The 15,348-nt window shown below is 49.7% G+C and overlaps 1 protein-coding gene across 1 annotated transcript in view; it reads right to left on the bottom strand.

The window, feature by feature from the left end:
• Positions 1 to 3,241: 3,241 nt before the first annotated feature.
• The window catches only part of LOC144103441 (uncharacterized), a 58,257-nt gene continuing 46,150 nt past the window's right edge, over positions 3,242 to 15,348 (bottom strand). The window contains exons 3-5 of the mRNA XM_077636156.1: positions 8,891 to 8,978; positions 7,001 to 7,504; positions 3,242 to 3,688 (exon numbers count right to left, since the gene is read on the bottom strand). Of these exons, the coding sequence (XP_077492282.1) occupies positions 3,242 to 3,688; positions 7,001 to 7,504; positions 8,891 to 8,978 (1,039 nt within the window). The remainder of the gene's footprint in view (positions 3,689 to 7,000; positions 7,505 to 8,890; positions 8,979 to 15,348) is intronic.

The raw sequence follows: 15,348 nt of genomic DNA, 5'->3' as shown, positions 1-15,348 counted from the left end.
TCGGGTTGTAGGCCTCGCAGGCGGCGGCTCGCCTTGTGGACTGGAGCTGTAGCCACGCTTTGAGAGCTGACGTGAAAGGTGTCCTCGACGTCAGCGTAAATGGGCCGTTACCCAGCACCTTCACCAAATATGTCACCGCGAAACGGTTGCGTAAGCAGGGCTGGTTTACTTGCTTTATTTATACGCCCAAGACGTTGGGACGCGCAAGGCAGCAGGCAGCACGAGAGATGAAGACAAATCATCTAGCTCCGAGATGGCTCAAGGCTTGCCAACTGCCAGTAAATGCAGTTTAGCCGCGGTATGGCGCCACTAGAGAAGTTAGTAGTGTGGCAATATGATAACAGCTGAAGCCGCGATTCCACACACCGCGGAACTGAATCCAGAAGCTCGCGTGGCGTTGCGCCGCGAAAAGATCGCCACAAGCGTCGACAGCCAGCGCATCGAGCACTGGGTTGACAAGCTCACCAGTTGTTGTGTGGCTGCAGTCGGGAAGCTCGACACGCATCCGAGACCCAGTAGAAGGACGGTGGCGTGATGCGCGAAGCTCCATGCCGGCTTCCGGCGAGTGCAGGCGCTGCGTCACTGCTCTTCGACACGCACTACAGGCAGCACTGAGCTCGCGCACCCATCCAAACACTGCCGGCACGGAGCAGCAGCGAGCGACAAACGCCTCAAGGGAAACAATGTGGAGAGGGTCGCCGAATAAGCCTGGACGTAAGTGGCCAACCCTTTCCTCCCTACCCCGGGAGGGGTGCCATGTTTGCGCCGTTTACAGAGCGCAACCACGCAGCGAGCGATGCATACACCTCACTACAAGTGGGCAATGCTTGGTGGCTGAATACTGTGAGTGTCTTTGAGTCCTTTGCCTAGTCGGGTGCAATGCCACTGCAGCTCAGTCCAAAGGTATTTCTGTTCACTACTGCTGTAATGGAGAGTCGAAGGGTCCCATGCGCGGGACCACCATTTTCCGAGAAATTGGGGTGACGCATTTTTGCCTTCCGTGCGTGGTCCGCCTTCTTGCCTTGTCAGATGGAACGGAGGACAGCGATAGAGTACTTTCCCCAGTGAGAGCCCCGACCTCAGCCGACCATCATTTTCAAGCTCAACCCCGGGCAAGGCCTTCCACACCACTGGACTGAGGGGGGGTTTTGGTTTGGGGAGCGGGCATTTCCCTGCCAAGGGGCTCATGAAATCAGGCTCGTCTCCACAGGAAGGGGTGCGTAGTGCCAGCGCACCAGGCTCGCACCACTCCGATGGATCAAAGCCCGACGCGAGCAGATCTTCTAATACTTGACTTCGATTTTTCCGGCACATTCTTCAAATACAATAATTGGGCGGCCTCATTCTTCAAATAACTTCTTTCGTCCAAGATGCCGTCGCTCTCTTTCAAGGTGAAACCACAGCTCTTTGCGGGTCTTGTTCTTCACCTCTAGGAGGCTAGGTGTCAGTGCAGTGTAAGCCGCGTGGCAGCGCGCAATCCAAACCCGGTAACTCATCTTGGCCAGTGCCAGGACGAACTGCTTCCGACCTTCACTAGACAGGGGATTCAGGTAGCTCACTGTGCGGTAAGGGATACCTGGCTGTTGTTAAAGGTCTCGTAGATGCTACAGCAGTGGTACCGGTGGGATACACTCGAAGAAGGTGTGCTCCGGCGTCTCCCGCACTCCACAGAAGAGGCATGCCTCAATCAATCAATCCTGACAGTGACGCTACAGAGGCGCGGCGGCGGATGGAAAGGATGCCGCATGAGGGACGCTCGGCGTGAGCCCAGAAAATGTGCGCTGATGTAGTGCCACATTGGTCGCACTGCCGACTTGAGCTCTCTGTGCAAGTGGTCTGGAAGGGGAGGGGTGAGGAGGCCTACTATATGCTTCAGTTGGACGGACAACGGGTCGTTTACCAGTTTCCTTCTCAGTAGCTGCATGTTTGCAGCGGCCTTGTAATAAAAGGCGATAGGAGCTCCCGCGTGGGGTGTGCTGTAAGACAACGGCTGTCTTGTGAAGGCTGTGAGCCGTGTCGACAAGAAAAAGGTTGTGAACGTTATTGTGAGGGGCACATCGCACTCCACCGCACGGGCGGTCCACTTGACGTGCAGTGCTCTGGCCAAAGCTGTCAGGTCTGGCATTCCCAGGCCTCCCTTCTGTCTGGGCTGGCGGACTACGGCGCGCTTCACTTTGTGTGAGGCACCATGCCACAAAAAGCGGAAGATTGTCTGGTTCACGCGCCTATGAGTGGTGGCGGGCACTTCCAAAATGGTTGCAATGAAGCCCAAGAGTGTGATGAGCAAGATGCGAGCAGTCGCGGCTTGGGCTCTCAATGGACAGCGCATCTTGCTCATTTCGGACACCTTCCTGGCCATCTTCTCCTCAGCTTCCTCCCAGTTTCGCGTTGGGGTCCCGTCGTTGCCGAAGAAAAATCCCAGCAGCCTCGGGCCACGAACTGTTGGGACTCCTGGGACCGCTAGAATGTTGGCGCAGATGAGGGGCACGGCCGAGCTTTTGCTCTTGTTTAGGCGTGCACCACTTGCGGCGCATTACTCACTTGTGAACTGCAGCACTGTCGCGGCTGAGTGACTGTCAGGGACGATGACTGTGATATCGTCGGAGTAGCCGAATACAGGCACGTCGGGGGCTCCCACAGAAAGAACAGTTCTTGTGATGCGCGGATCGGTGGCCAGACACTGCAGGAGCAGCTCTATAGCAAAAACAGAGTATCGGGGGCAGTGGACACCCCTTACGGACGCCCCGCGTGACCGACAAGTGCTCGGAGACGCGCCCCTGGACTATCACCGCCACACGTGGTGCCGCGTATAGCGCACGCGTCATACTGATGAAGCCCGCATTCAGTCTTGCGTGTTCTAGTTGCCTGAACAGGTACGAGTGGCACAGCCGGTCGAAGGCCTTCTCCTTGTCTAAGGAGAGCAAGGTGCCTTCGAGATTCCGTGACTTGAGCCACGTTATCATGTCCTTTAGGGCGATGCCATGCAACTCTACTGATCGTCCGGGGGCGCAGCAGGCCTGATGTGGTCCGACGATGGAGGAGAGCGCCGGTGTTAGGCGCAGTGACAAGCACTTGGCGATAATATTATAATCGCTGTTTAACAGCATGATGGGACACAATGCTCTGAGTTCCATCGCCCTGCTTTGGTCTTTGCACAGCAAGGTAACCAGGCCTTCATTCATGGTTGGTGTTAGCCTGCCCTCCTCTAGAAGTGTGTTGAGGAGATTCGCGAAGGGCTTCCTCAATAGTGGCCAAAGGTCTTATAGAAAGTATGTGGGAGGCCGTCATTTCCGGGGATTCTGTTTGGTTTCATCATTTGTAGGGCAGCATCCTCAGTTATCCAAGTCCCATCGACGACGGGCTCGTCCTGTGGGCTGTGGAGTGGGAGGGCCTCTGGATTGCAGGGCTCTGTCATGTACAGGTGGTTGCAAGAACTTTGGGTCTCCTCAAGGACTTGGTCCGGGGCCGTGGTGATCACTCCGGAGGTGGGATCGTGCACTTCGGTCAGCGTGTGGCTCTTGGTGGTGAGGCGATGTCTCAGAAAGTGTCTTGAGCACCAAATCTCGCACTCCCATTTCTCAGCGCGCGCATTGCTCGCAGCTTGTCCCAGCGCCTGTTCAGGAGATGGTGCAGCTCTTTTCGCAGCGCCACTAGCGTTGGGGCGATGCTTGGCCCCTGCGACAGTGGGCTGGACAGCACGGTAATTGCGTCGGAAACAACAGGGATGTCATGACGCTCCTTCCTTGCCAGTTGCTTCCCTCAGTTCTGAAAAACCTCCATGACCGCGCTCTTCATCAAGTCCCATGCACTCCCGGTCATGGTGGGCGATATGTGCTGCTGGAGGACGACCAGTGCAACTTGTAGCACTCTTTACTCGTCGAGGAGGCGCGTGTTAAGCCTCCAGCAGCCCTTCGCGCGCGGTGCTTGGTCTACTGCGCACAGCCTTACTACGACCAGCCTGTGGTCGCTAACTGCCATGGAAAAAACGCAAGCAGATTGGAGGTCGTCCACAAGCGTGGCCTAGATATAGACGCGGTCAATGCGGCTCTCCAGACCCCGGCCTGTACAAGTCATGCCAGCGCGCCCAGGCTGCAAAGCGCGCCAGCATTCGGCGAGGCCCAGTTCATCTACAAGGGTGCCTAGCGCCTGTGCTACCCGAAAGTCGCGCCCCAAGCGACGCGATGTGCGCCGAAGTGAGCGGCGGTCCTCGGCAAACAGTGCACAATTGAAATCCCCATGAAGGTGACTCGAGTAGGGCCTACCATCTGTTCTTTCAGTCTTCCAAAGAAGGGCTGTTGTCCGTAGCGGCACGGCACGTAAAAATTGGTGATTCGCGTGCCGTTATTCAAATGAACTGGGATAGTGCGGCCTGCAGTATCGCGGTTGTGGTGCAGAACCGCGAGGCCGGTGTCGCGGAGGAAAAAAAGCCCAATTCCCCCCAAGCCCTTCCTTCCAAAGCTCCAGTACGACTTGGCATTGAATCTTGTGTCGAAATTCTCAACTTGGTCCATTCTGTGGATGAAGGTCTCTTGTAAAGCCAGGATGTGAATGCGCTTGTTGCGCGCCATTTGAATAACCTCCGCCTGTTTGGCAGCTCTTGTAAATCCTCTGACGTTAAGCGTGGCTATTACCAGACAAAAAGCCAGGATGCAGCTGTGGAGGAGGTGGGGAATGCGCTGCCACTTCATGCTAGTGATTCTGCGCCTTCTACCGCGGAAGAGGAGGGGCCGTCGGCTCTGTGGACTCATACGAGATATCTGAGACCAATTCGCAATCGCAGGTTTGATTGTTGCAGTACGGGCAGGGGTCTTGTGGTTTTGGGACGGCAGTATCACTTTCAGAGCTGCTGTCGCTCGCGATCGGCCTTATCAGGAATGCGCGTTTGGTTAGTGCGACGCTATCTGAAGATTTCGAGGAGCTTGTTGTCGTACTTTTCTTATTCTTCTGCTTCCGTGGGCTGCGCTTGCGCTTTGCCCGAGCGGCCGTCGCATCCATTTCGTTTTCTTCATCGTTCTCAGTCCCCGCGTTGGCGAGAGGGTTCGTTCTGCTGCGCCGGGCGCACTCGCTTGCTCCGCGCTGGCGGCGGTGGCGGCTAAGGGCACCTTGTGTTCTTCAGTGACAACATCCTCTTTGGGCTTCTCTTGGGTGCCCGCAGGCGGCGCAGCGATGGTCGCTACCGGCTCGCGAGCGTCTTCAGGGGGCGTTGGCGTTGGAGCTACTACTTGTTGCCTCCTCGGATACGGTCGGTGTCGTACGTTTGCTAAGGCGGATTTATAGTGGTGGCGAAGGCTGGGCCGAAAAGTGGTTTAGCGCGACTGCAGCACAACCAGAGGATGGGGGGGCAAAACACTCATATAAATAAATAATAAAACTACAAAATTGGAATGTAATCTGCCAATAGAAAAGAAAAAATATATTAGCACCTTGTTTTATGAAAGAGGTAAGTCATTTTATTAAAACCTGGCAAATTTTGTATTTTTGCAACACTCTTCACCTGCCCCCTATTCATGAGTGTGCGGTGCATTACAGCGCGTCTTTGCAGCCCTTGTTTCGATACCCGGCTAACCCGGCCACACGGGAGCTTACGAAGCGATTTCTTATCGCCAGCTGTCTGCGATGGCGCGCCTGGTAAAGCGTATAAATTTAGCTCGCCGGTCTCAAAATGCTCCTTTTGCGAAGTTTTCGTCGTCCTTGCACGTCGCTTCTTTGTCACCGTTCGGTAAGATTTGCACCCCGCTGCACCGCTGCGGCAGTTTTCTCGGTTTTGTCGTTTCCTTCGGCGTGCGGCCAGTGCGAAGTCTTTTTCCGTCTTTGCACGCTTCGCGCTCTTCTTTTGAAGCGCTTAGCGCTTCATTTCAAGATGAGCTTGCGGCATGTGAAGAAACGATGCTCCGTGGTACACCAAGGCGGTACACTGCGACAGCGTGGATAGTACCATTGGTGTCACGCTACACCGATTCCCGCTGGACTTTCACAGGTGTGTCGTCTGCTCTAGGTATGCGCGATAGCTTCGATATGGTTTCGCCGGGCTGTTCGCTCGTGTTTCATAGCTGTAACCCGTTCGTGCGTACTTAGCTTCATGTCTTTTTCAATGTATGGTATTTGCTCCTACGTTGAGCGCGTTTGAGGGTGCTAAAGCTGGCTTTAACATTGCCTTGCAGATGTAAACGCACCTGCTATATTCTTTCAGCTGAAGAAATTAAATGTGAAGAATAATCCCATTGTGCTCTATGGTCTGTATTGATGCGCCTACTTATGTCATGTTATGTTTGCTTCAATTGAAGCTGTCGTAGCATTGTTTTCTATACTTTTCAATTTCCTAACTGACAACGTTCGTGGCACTTCAGGGCTTTTTCCTTCTGCACTGTGACTATTGAGATGATTAGCCAACTTAAACAATACTGCTTGTGCTGCCTGTGACATGTATTTTTTGTTTGTGTGCCAAGGGTGTGCTTTGTGACTGTATTTGTTTGGTTGCTGCAATAAACAATGAATATGAAACTATGAAAACCATACTTGCCGTACACTCTATTGCGAACTGTGCACTTGAGCCAGTGTTTTGTGCATCATACCTTGCTGTACTCAAAAGCTCTCAAAAGTACTAGCACCAGTATTTGCACTACGAATCATGCATGCTTCGCCAGTGTCTGGAAGTGTTGCTGCCTTTCTATGCTGCCCCTCCTTTACCAGTCACTTTCATTGCGTTCCCAATTGCACATTAACAAGGCCATAACTAGAAGGAACTCGAGCACATTTGACTGGCAAAGGTTGGGGCGCGCTGAAAGGCAGCAACCTTCGAGAGATACGGGCTCGAAAACGCGGTTTCTACAGAAAGACCGCTTTATAATTCGCGCCAAAAGCATACGTATGCGTGACGTCATTCTACGTCACGTTTGCGTAGTTTGCCCCCCAAAATCCAGGGGGCGCTGGAGTGCCCATGAGCCGCCATTTTTTGGACCAATGGGCGTCTATGGAGCCTTCGCTACCAGTATACATCTACCTTGCGTTTGCGCGCTGAGGGCGCCTGACGGTTGCACCGCCGTGGGCTGCTCCCAGATTGCTGCAGGCTGTTCAGGTTCTTCTGCACCTCCGGCCACGGACGCAAATCTGCGCTTTCTGCACTCCCTAATGGCATGGTCCTGGCCACACTGGGGCATGGAGCCTCGCATAACTCATCCCGGTAGGCGCCGCAACGGCTACACTGTGCGGTCTCGCAGTTCGCTCCCATGTGCCCCTGAGCGCTGCAACGACGGCAAACGCGCAGCACGCCCTCGTACCCAAGTTGCACCGTGGTGTCGATGATGTCCAGGAAGTTCGGCACCGCAGTCTTCATCTCCATTTTTATGCGCCGGATTCCCGTGGTGACAGTCGGGAAACCGGGCACAGACTCTCTTGATACACTAAGTATCTTACCATAAGGCTGAAGCGCCGTCACCAGCTCTACATTGTGGTGCTCTGATGAGTAGCCGAAGGCTCTCACGAGCTTATCCCGCGTTCCCCGGTACTGAAATGTAACAGCCGTGCCCTTCACTTCAACCACGGGATCTTGCAGGAACCGTACCACTGCGGCTCTAGTCTTCAAAAAGATTTCGAACTTGCGCCCAGTGAAATCCTGGACGCCGCCCAACTCTGCCTTCGTGAAGCGGTCAGGTCAAGGGTCGTGGTGCCCTGCGGCACACGCGTGAAGAAAGTAAAAGGCTTGAGCCTCTTAGTTGAGGTCATCGCTGCACCACTCGCGGTACACGGCTCAGCGCGAAGAAGCGCCCTTTCGCCGTCCTCGCGTGCCGGACGGAGCGGCGACGCGACGCCCGCCCACCCTACGAGCGCGAGAAATCAACCGCGCGACAACTCAACACAAGACAACCAAAGCCGCGCCTGACCCTATCAACCAGGGAAAAGGCCAGTTGGCCAACTTTCCGAGATCATGCTGCGTAATCCAATACAGCCAGGGATCAGCAGGCCAACCGAGCGTCACTACCAGCCTCCTGACATGGTCACTTTCTGCGGCCTGACATGATGACTGCTGTATGCTCGAGAAGGGCGAACGAGGCGTGCGAGCACGGACAGGAATAGGGTGCTGGTTGATACGCCTTCTTTCCTCTGCATTGTGTCTTGCCGCGTGGCAGGTTCTGTACATCTCGTCTCCCACGTGGGCGGCATGTGTCTCTGGAGAAAGGCGTCGCGAAAGCGGTTTTCGAAGCTTGGAATCCATCGAAAATGTGGGAAGAGAAACTTGAGGGGAGGCTGTAAGGGCCTACTCCATTCGATGTGGGAAGGAAGGGTCGGAGCATGGCGGGTAAGGCGGGCGGCGGCGCTTGAGGGTTTTTTTTTTTGCCCTTCAGCCCGTGTGCATGACGTGGACAAGGAGCGGTTCACTGGCAGTGTTAAGAACGAACACGCTCTCCGGTCTGTCTTCCTATCTGTTGTGAATTGCACACGGCCGCTGAACATCGCGCCGTAGCAAGCGGCGCACGTCCTTGGCTTCGCCTCGGAGCCGGAAGCCTCGGTCGCTGTCGCCGGCCCAGCGGCGTAGGTATCTTTGGCGCTGTGTCCTTTCATGTGTTTGTAATTTCAGTGCAGCACCAGATTCGACAGAGTTTGCTTTTCGGCCCGTGACCTCCGAAATCCGCCCTTCCCCGGCCTCTTCTTGAAATGCATTTCCTGGTGCGCATGAGTGGGTTCTCCTTACCCTCTTGAAGTACTATTGGCGTCAAATGAAATGCGAACAGCAGAACGCGTGGCCAAATATCTAATCTATGCCATCTGCATGTCGTCATCAGAGACAGGCGCGCTGTTCCGGTTTGGGATTGTTTTGCTGCTGTTTACTTCGAGGGTCGCTTTCTCGCCTTTAGGGCGCCTGGATACCAGCGCATCGATGCACCCTACTCGCCTTGCCACTGGAGCCACACATTTTTGGTGGTGGTACGGCGATGAAGTTCTGCTCACTGCCAGAAACAAGCGATTCAGAGACGAACACGCTGGACACCAACCGCAACCGGATCAGTCTTTTTAACTGTTCGCGTCGCAAGCAGACGCTGATAGCAGGGCAATGATCGAAACAAAATCAAAGCGCTGCGGGCCAGGGAGATAAGAGCGTTCGCTTCATGCACGTGGCCTACAGCCGCTGATTCTGAGATCGCTGGAAAGTATAAATGTGGCGCTCCGGTGGCAAAGCGAGAAAACGAACGTCAAAGAAAACAGACGCGAAACTATTGCAAACCGGATGAGCGCGTGTATCACTGACGATGACAGGTCGACGGGGTAAGCTGGACCTTTGTCCACGCTTTCCGCAGTTCGCATTTTGTTTGATGCTGATGGAACTTTCTTATAATCAGTTGCTCACGCTGCGAATAAACAGATGCAAGTTGCGCCTGTCCAGTCTTTCTTGCTGTGTGTTGTACGATTTGGCGCCAAAAATCTTCTCTGTTGTCCCTTGCTTTTTTCACAATGGTATTTACTACGCGAGGTCACGTATGTAGTACAGAAATGGAATATATACATAGTGCTTACAAAGCACGCAGCCAGTGACGGCACTGCACTAGCTGAACAGAAAACACCATAGCTAGAAGGACGGCGAAAATAGACACCGCATAACAGTGGAAACCAACTGCAGAACGGCCTTCTCGTCATAAATATCCTTGAGTTGGACTGAAATGGGTTGTGGGTGAAGAAAGAGGTTCAGCGTCGTGGCCTATCATGCGCGTTTACCAACGGCTGTGAAGTCTACTAAGAAAAAAAAAAGTAATATTGTTCGTAATCAGGTTGAGTAGCTGCGAGGTAAAGAAAACTGCAGCAATTTAAAACAAAATCTTTCCTTGGCGTCCTCTGCAACAACTCTCAAAACAAAATCGCATCCTTGCAGTTAATAAAAAGTGTTCAATGGTTTCAGGTACATTGCAGAGACAGCAGTTAACAGAAGGCACACAAAAGCTTTTCCTATGGAGCCACGTGTTAACAGATAAATCTTCGATGTGTATTTTGTAAAAGAAGGTTTTTGGCGCAAAGAGGGATTGGCATCTTGAAAACTCGCGTTAGCACATGTCCCCTGAGGCCAAATTACAGAGAACGATACAATGGCGACGGCGAGACCATCGTTATCAAATTTCTGTACAGACTCTTATGCGGAGCAGAAAATAAGTGCTCGTTAGAAAATCGTGCTGTCAAGAACCCCACAGAAGTACAAACTTCCTGCATAAACCCAGTGAAGAGGGGCGCTCAGTAAAATGTGAAGAAATCATGAAGTATGGAAACAGGGTCATGAAAATAATCTGCAAGAATGCTCTAATGATTGTGTGGGAACAATCGAGAAAAAAAAAAGAAGAAAGGGGCAACTACCTGTCTCATATGGAGGTGAAAGCAGCCAATCCTCCTGACCAAACAGGCCTGAAAAGATTATCACCTCTTATCGGCACGAAATTGGATGCCGAAATAATTGTCTGAACTATTCGGTGAAAACGCTGGATGTAACGTATAGCGCAGCGCAAGACCTAGAGCACGTAATAAATTTTTGTTGCCGGAAAGGTGCTGGAGTCCTGAACGCGAACGAAAAGTGAATATTGATGTGGACAAAACTGAGCATAATGCTTGACTACCGAAAAACACTCCTTCCAATAATGTGCACCAGACTTAAATGCATGAAATGAAACGCCAAGATAAATGGGTCGCACACATGGCCGTTTCATTCCGGCATAACATAGCTGTGTTGAGCCCCTTGAACAGAGCCAAGGCCAAGACTTTCAGAGCGATTCATCTCAGCGTCGGAGAGAATGTCAAGTTTATCTATGCCGATACAACTTTATCAATGTTGTGCTTGTCAGTGCAGAAAAAAAAGCGAGATCGTCAGCATATGCAAGCACTTTGATTTCATTACCCGAAACAGAGAAGAAATGAATATTACTGTTGCTCAGAACACTCCATCAAAGCGGCTCCAGATAAAGAACAAAAATCAGAGTTGACATCGGACTCCCTTTTCTCAAAGAAGAGAGGATTTTTACAGGGTTTGACAAGTGACAATTTACAATTAGGCGCGTCGAACTATTGCTGTAGAAATGTTCTACCCCTTTAAGTGCAGTAAACTCAACATTTGCTCGCTCTAGAAGGGAAAACAGAAAAGAATGGTAGACGCGGTCAAACGCCTTCGGAGATCGACCTGAAGCAAAGGAAGCTGATGATGAGAGCAGTAGGAAGTTTCGAGAATTATACACGAAAAGTGTACATTACTTTAAATTGAGCGAAGCTACAAAGCTACGAAGACTAGTTGATTCGAACCGAATAAAAGTGGACCTAGTGAGTGCGTTCTAGTCTTCCACTTCGTGAGGTGCTTTGTATAGTGATGCGCACATTAGTAATACTCTGGCAGCGCTGCAACAGGCTGTCGCATTCCAGTCTTATAAAGACGAAGCTTAAGCGTCCTCCAATTTTTTCATAAAAAAAGAAAAGCCATTATATGCATATGGACTTCCAATATTTTGGAGCAGATGTGTTTGAAGGCCGACAAAAGGTGAATAAAAAAGGTTAAAGGCGATGTTGTTCGTGATGATGCCGTATTAAAGCCTTCGCAGCTCACAACGTGGGTTTTGGTATTAAACGTGATCTTTTTTTTTTAGATTTCATTTTTTGTGACCTCAACCGTCGGTCAGGGTTTGACATATGCGAACCGTATTTGTATGTTTTTAAAGCGTGCATGAAACCAGAAGGTGGCATTCTGATTTTGTCGGTTAAACAAAAATAGAACAATCTTCATGCCTTAGAGGCTTACCAGTGAAATGTGTGCTTCTATCGTGCCTATTTCTTTAAGAACTAGGATCAATAGTTCGTGAGTATTCTAAGCTTTATGTTGATCGTATGGAACCTTTCAAAACTCAGCCGTCTCGTTTTAGTAAATCACATGACTTAGTCATTATAGAAATGTGTGGAAATAAAAGATCAACCTTCGTGCAATCAGTATTTTTTGTAATTCAGCTTTGCTTACACTGCACCTTGAAACGCCGAGTTCTACCTGACAATGTAATAGGTTTTTTCCTTATTACACTTGAACGTCCGTGGCATGAGGAACAAACAAGATGAGCTGTGCATTTGGCTTATGTTCCTGTAAGTTAATTTTGACGCATTCATGTTCACAGAAACATGGTTAAGCAAAGAAGAGCCTTCCACTACTGTTACTGATTACATGCCAATGCTATTGGACAGAACTGGTAAAGGTGGTGGCCTGATTATATATCCTCAACACAAGTACGCATATCCTATTGTTGATGAGTGCACAGTTATGAATAGTGATATAGAGTGCCTAACGGTGGAAACCAGCACGTTTTTAGCTGCTGACCTGTAGAGACCACAACTGGATACAAGCGGCATTTTCTAGAGCATTTATAAAATGTAATAATCTATTGTATCAATACTTATAAGCAGTTCATTCTCTTAGGAGATGTAAACACCAACACATTGGCTGACAACTCTTCTGCGCGCGACTTGATGAATCTTTTATCCTATTATGGGTGCGAAAATGCTATTACCATGCCAACCCGAATTACTTCGCTTAGTTCTACTTCTATAGATATATGTGTTTCAAACCTGAATGCATCAGATTTCAAACCAGGGGCATTATCATGCGACAACAGTGACCATCTATATTCTTTGCCACACAACACACCCTAACCACGAACTATAAGCGCAGCAGGCTTGAATATAGGGTAGTGAATGACTCCTTCTTAAGCTATTTTCATTCTTTATTTGAGCGGGCTGACTGGTCAAATGTGTACCTACAGCAAGATGCAAATTCTGCGTACGAGGTTTTTCTTCGAGTCTTTCTTAATAGCTACAGTGATGCATTTTCACTGAGAGAGTAGAAAAAGTTCAATCGGAGAATTAAAAACGCCTGGATAGACTCCGCCTAACTAAAACGCATCAAGAAGAAAAATAGTATGTTTCACATATTCACAAAATGCAAAGACGACGACTTTTTCAAATAATTTAAAAAATATCGCAATAAATTAAACGCTGATATCACGAAAGCCAAATTTGCGTATTATGAAACAATGTTTTCCAGTATAAAAACGGATCCAGCAAACATCTGGAGGCAGGTAAATGACCTTACTGGCAGAAACCCATCGCTGGTTAAGGCTGACCAAATAATAATCAATGACTGCATAGTAGGCAAGACGCTAGCAGATGAAATTAAGGAGTATTTCATTATAGCAGCCGTACCCCAGCCGTCTGTACAACAAAGTGGGAACTACTGGCCTTCTCTTCGAGTAGATTCATTCGTTTTGGAAGCCGTTACTGAAAGAGAAATCAATGGTCTTATAATACACTTAAAAATAATGTCTCAAGTGGGTATGATGAAATTAATGTTGAACCTGTAAAGCGAGTGTCATTAATAATCAGCCCTGTCGTAGCCTATCTCATTTGTCTCACGTTTTCTACCGGAGTCTTCCCGGATAAACTAAAGCTGGCCAAGGTTATTGCAATACAATAAGGGGGTAGAACTGACGATATTACAAATTACCGGCCAATCTCAGTGCTGCCAGTGTTTTCAAAGATTTACGAATTGTCAATCATTATCCGGCTGCCAAAATACCTAACCAAGTATGATATAATATCACTATGACAGTATTGTTTTCAGAAAAATAAGACAACTCAGGACGCTTTTCTTGCTGTCAAGCTGCAAATAATCACAAATTTTGAATATCAGCTCTTCACCTTAGGAATACTTCTCGGTCTACGCAAAGCTTTTGATTCTGTTGACCACGAAAGCTTAGCTATAAAATTAGATTGCTATGGAATTCGAGGCATCACATTGGACGTTATCAAGAGCTACTTATTGTTTCGGCGTCAGTTTGTTAAAATACACTGTACCTTTTTAAAACAAATTGACATTAAACTAGGAGTCCCACAAGGTTCGATATTAGGGTGAAACATATTGACTACTTTGGTCCCTGTCTGTGTTTGCGCTAGTCAATATGTTTCACTGCTACAAACAACTAGCGCAAATGAAAGCCTTCGATATTAGGCCCGTTAATTTTCCTTTTATATGTGAATGATATTACGGAAATACAAAGAACACCCACAACAATCATGTTTGCAGACGAGACAACTGAAAATTTACACGTAGAACACTGCATGACATTGAGCAATCGGCCAATCTGCATTTAAATGATTTATCCACAGGTTTGCAACACAAGAAACTTCAGTTGAATACAGTAAAAACGAAGTGCTTGATATCTAAGCTAATCAATAAGCATAAAAAATGATTAACTTATAGTACAGAGGACACATCTCAGAACAAGTAAGTGCGCAAAAGCTGCTTTGGGTATGGTTTAGTGAAGAGTTGTCTTGCACCCCTCATGTTAATCATCTGCTCTCCGAACTCGCGAAGTCTGTTGGATGTATTTTTGCCTCTTTGGGTAAAGCAATCACTATATTACTCCCTCTTCTAATCTAAACTTTTGTATGGGATTCTGCTCTGGGGAACAACGACAAAAGGGAACCATGATAGGCTAAAACTGCTGCAAAAACGTGTCCTCTGAATTTTTGTGAACCACACCGGCCCTATCAGATTGTTCTCGACGCAACCAGTTTTCCCAGATTTGGTGTTTTACTAGCAAGTGTTACGTTTCGCCTACGACGCGCGGTATAGCCGGCGCGGATGCAACGGACGCCGGGGCTTCGTTCAAAGTGGCGGTCATTTTGGGCCCGTTCAGTGCTGCCGCAACGCCTCCCGCCAAGCGCGTCCAGGCAGGTTTCAATGCCAAGTGTCGTCGTGTTTGCGTGTGTGTGTGTGTATGTTGGTGCCCACGCTTGTCAAAGCGCGGAAGCCGGGGAGAGGAGCTCCCCAACTGGGAGGCGAGGAGGTCTGACCGGCGCCGGCCCGGCGGACGCGTCACGTCACGTCTCATCATGTCCGTGCGTCGCCGTCTCGTGCGCCCCATCCCGAGCCGTTCCTTCTTGCCCTCGACTCCTAGGGTATTGACCTCCTGCATGTTCGTAAACAAACGAGGTGGCGCTGCAGTCGCTAGTGAGCTCGTGGTACGGATAGGTGTTGGGCGCGGGTTTTCAAGGCTTGTAGGCGCGTTTCCAGTTTCTGCGAATCATAGCAATGGTCGATGCTTCCAACTTAGTAAATTGTCGAAGTACACGAGGTGGCGTTGGCCACGTGCGGCCTATAAAGAGAAATAGTTTGCCACTGTGTATTGTATATATGGTTAGTAGTAAACATGCAGAAAGCGTTCCTGCCGTTTATTTATGCGCTAGGCATTGAATAAAACAAGTTTTGACACTCTGCACTAGCCGGAATGATTTTACTTCGGGACAGTAGTGAGGGGAAGTGCTGGCGTTGTTTCGTCGGAGCAG

The sequence above is a fragment of the Amblyomma americanum genome, chromosome 9, assembly GCF_052857255.1.
Source record: "Amblyomma americanum isolate KBUSLIRL-KWMA chromosome 9, ASM5285725v1, whole genome shotgun sequence".
Lineage (NCBI taxonomy): Eukaryota > Metazoa > Arthropoda > Arachnida > Ixodida > Ixodidae > Amblyomma > Amblyomma americanum.
This window is presented reverse-complemented; position numbering and strand designations above follow the sequence as displayed.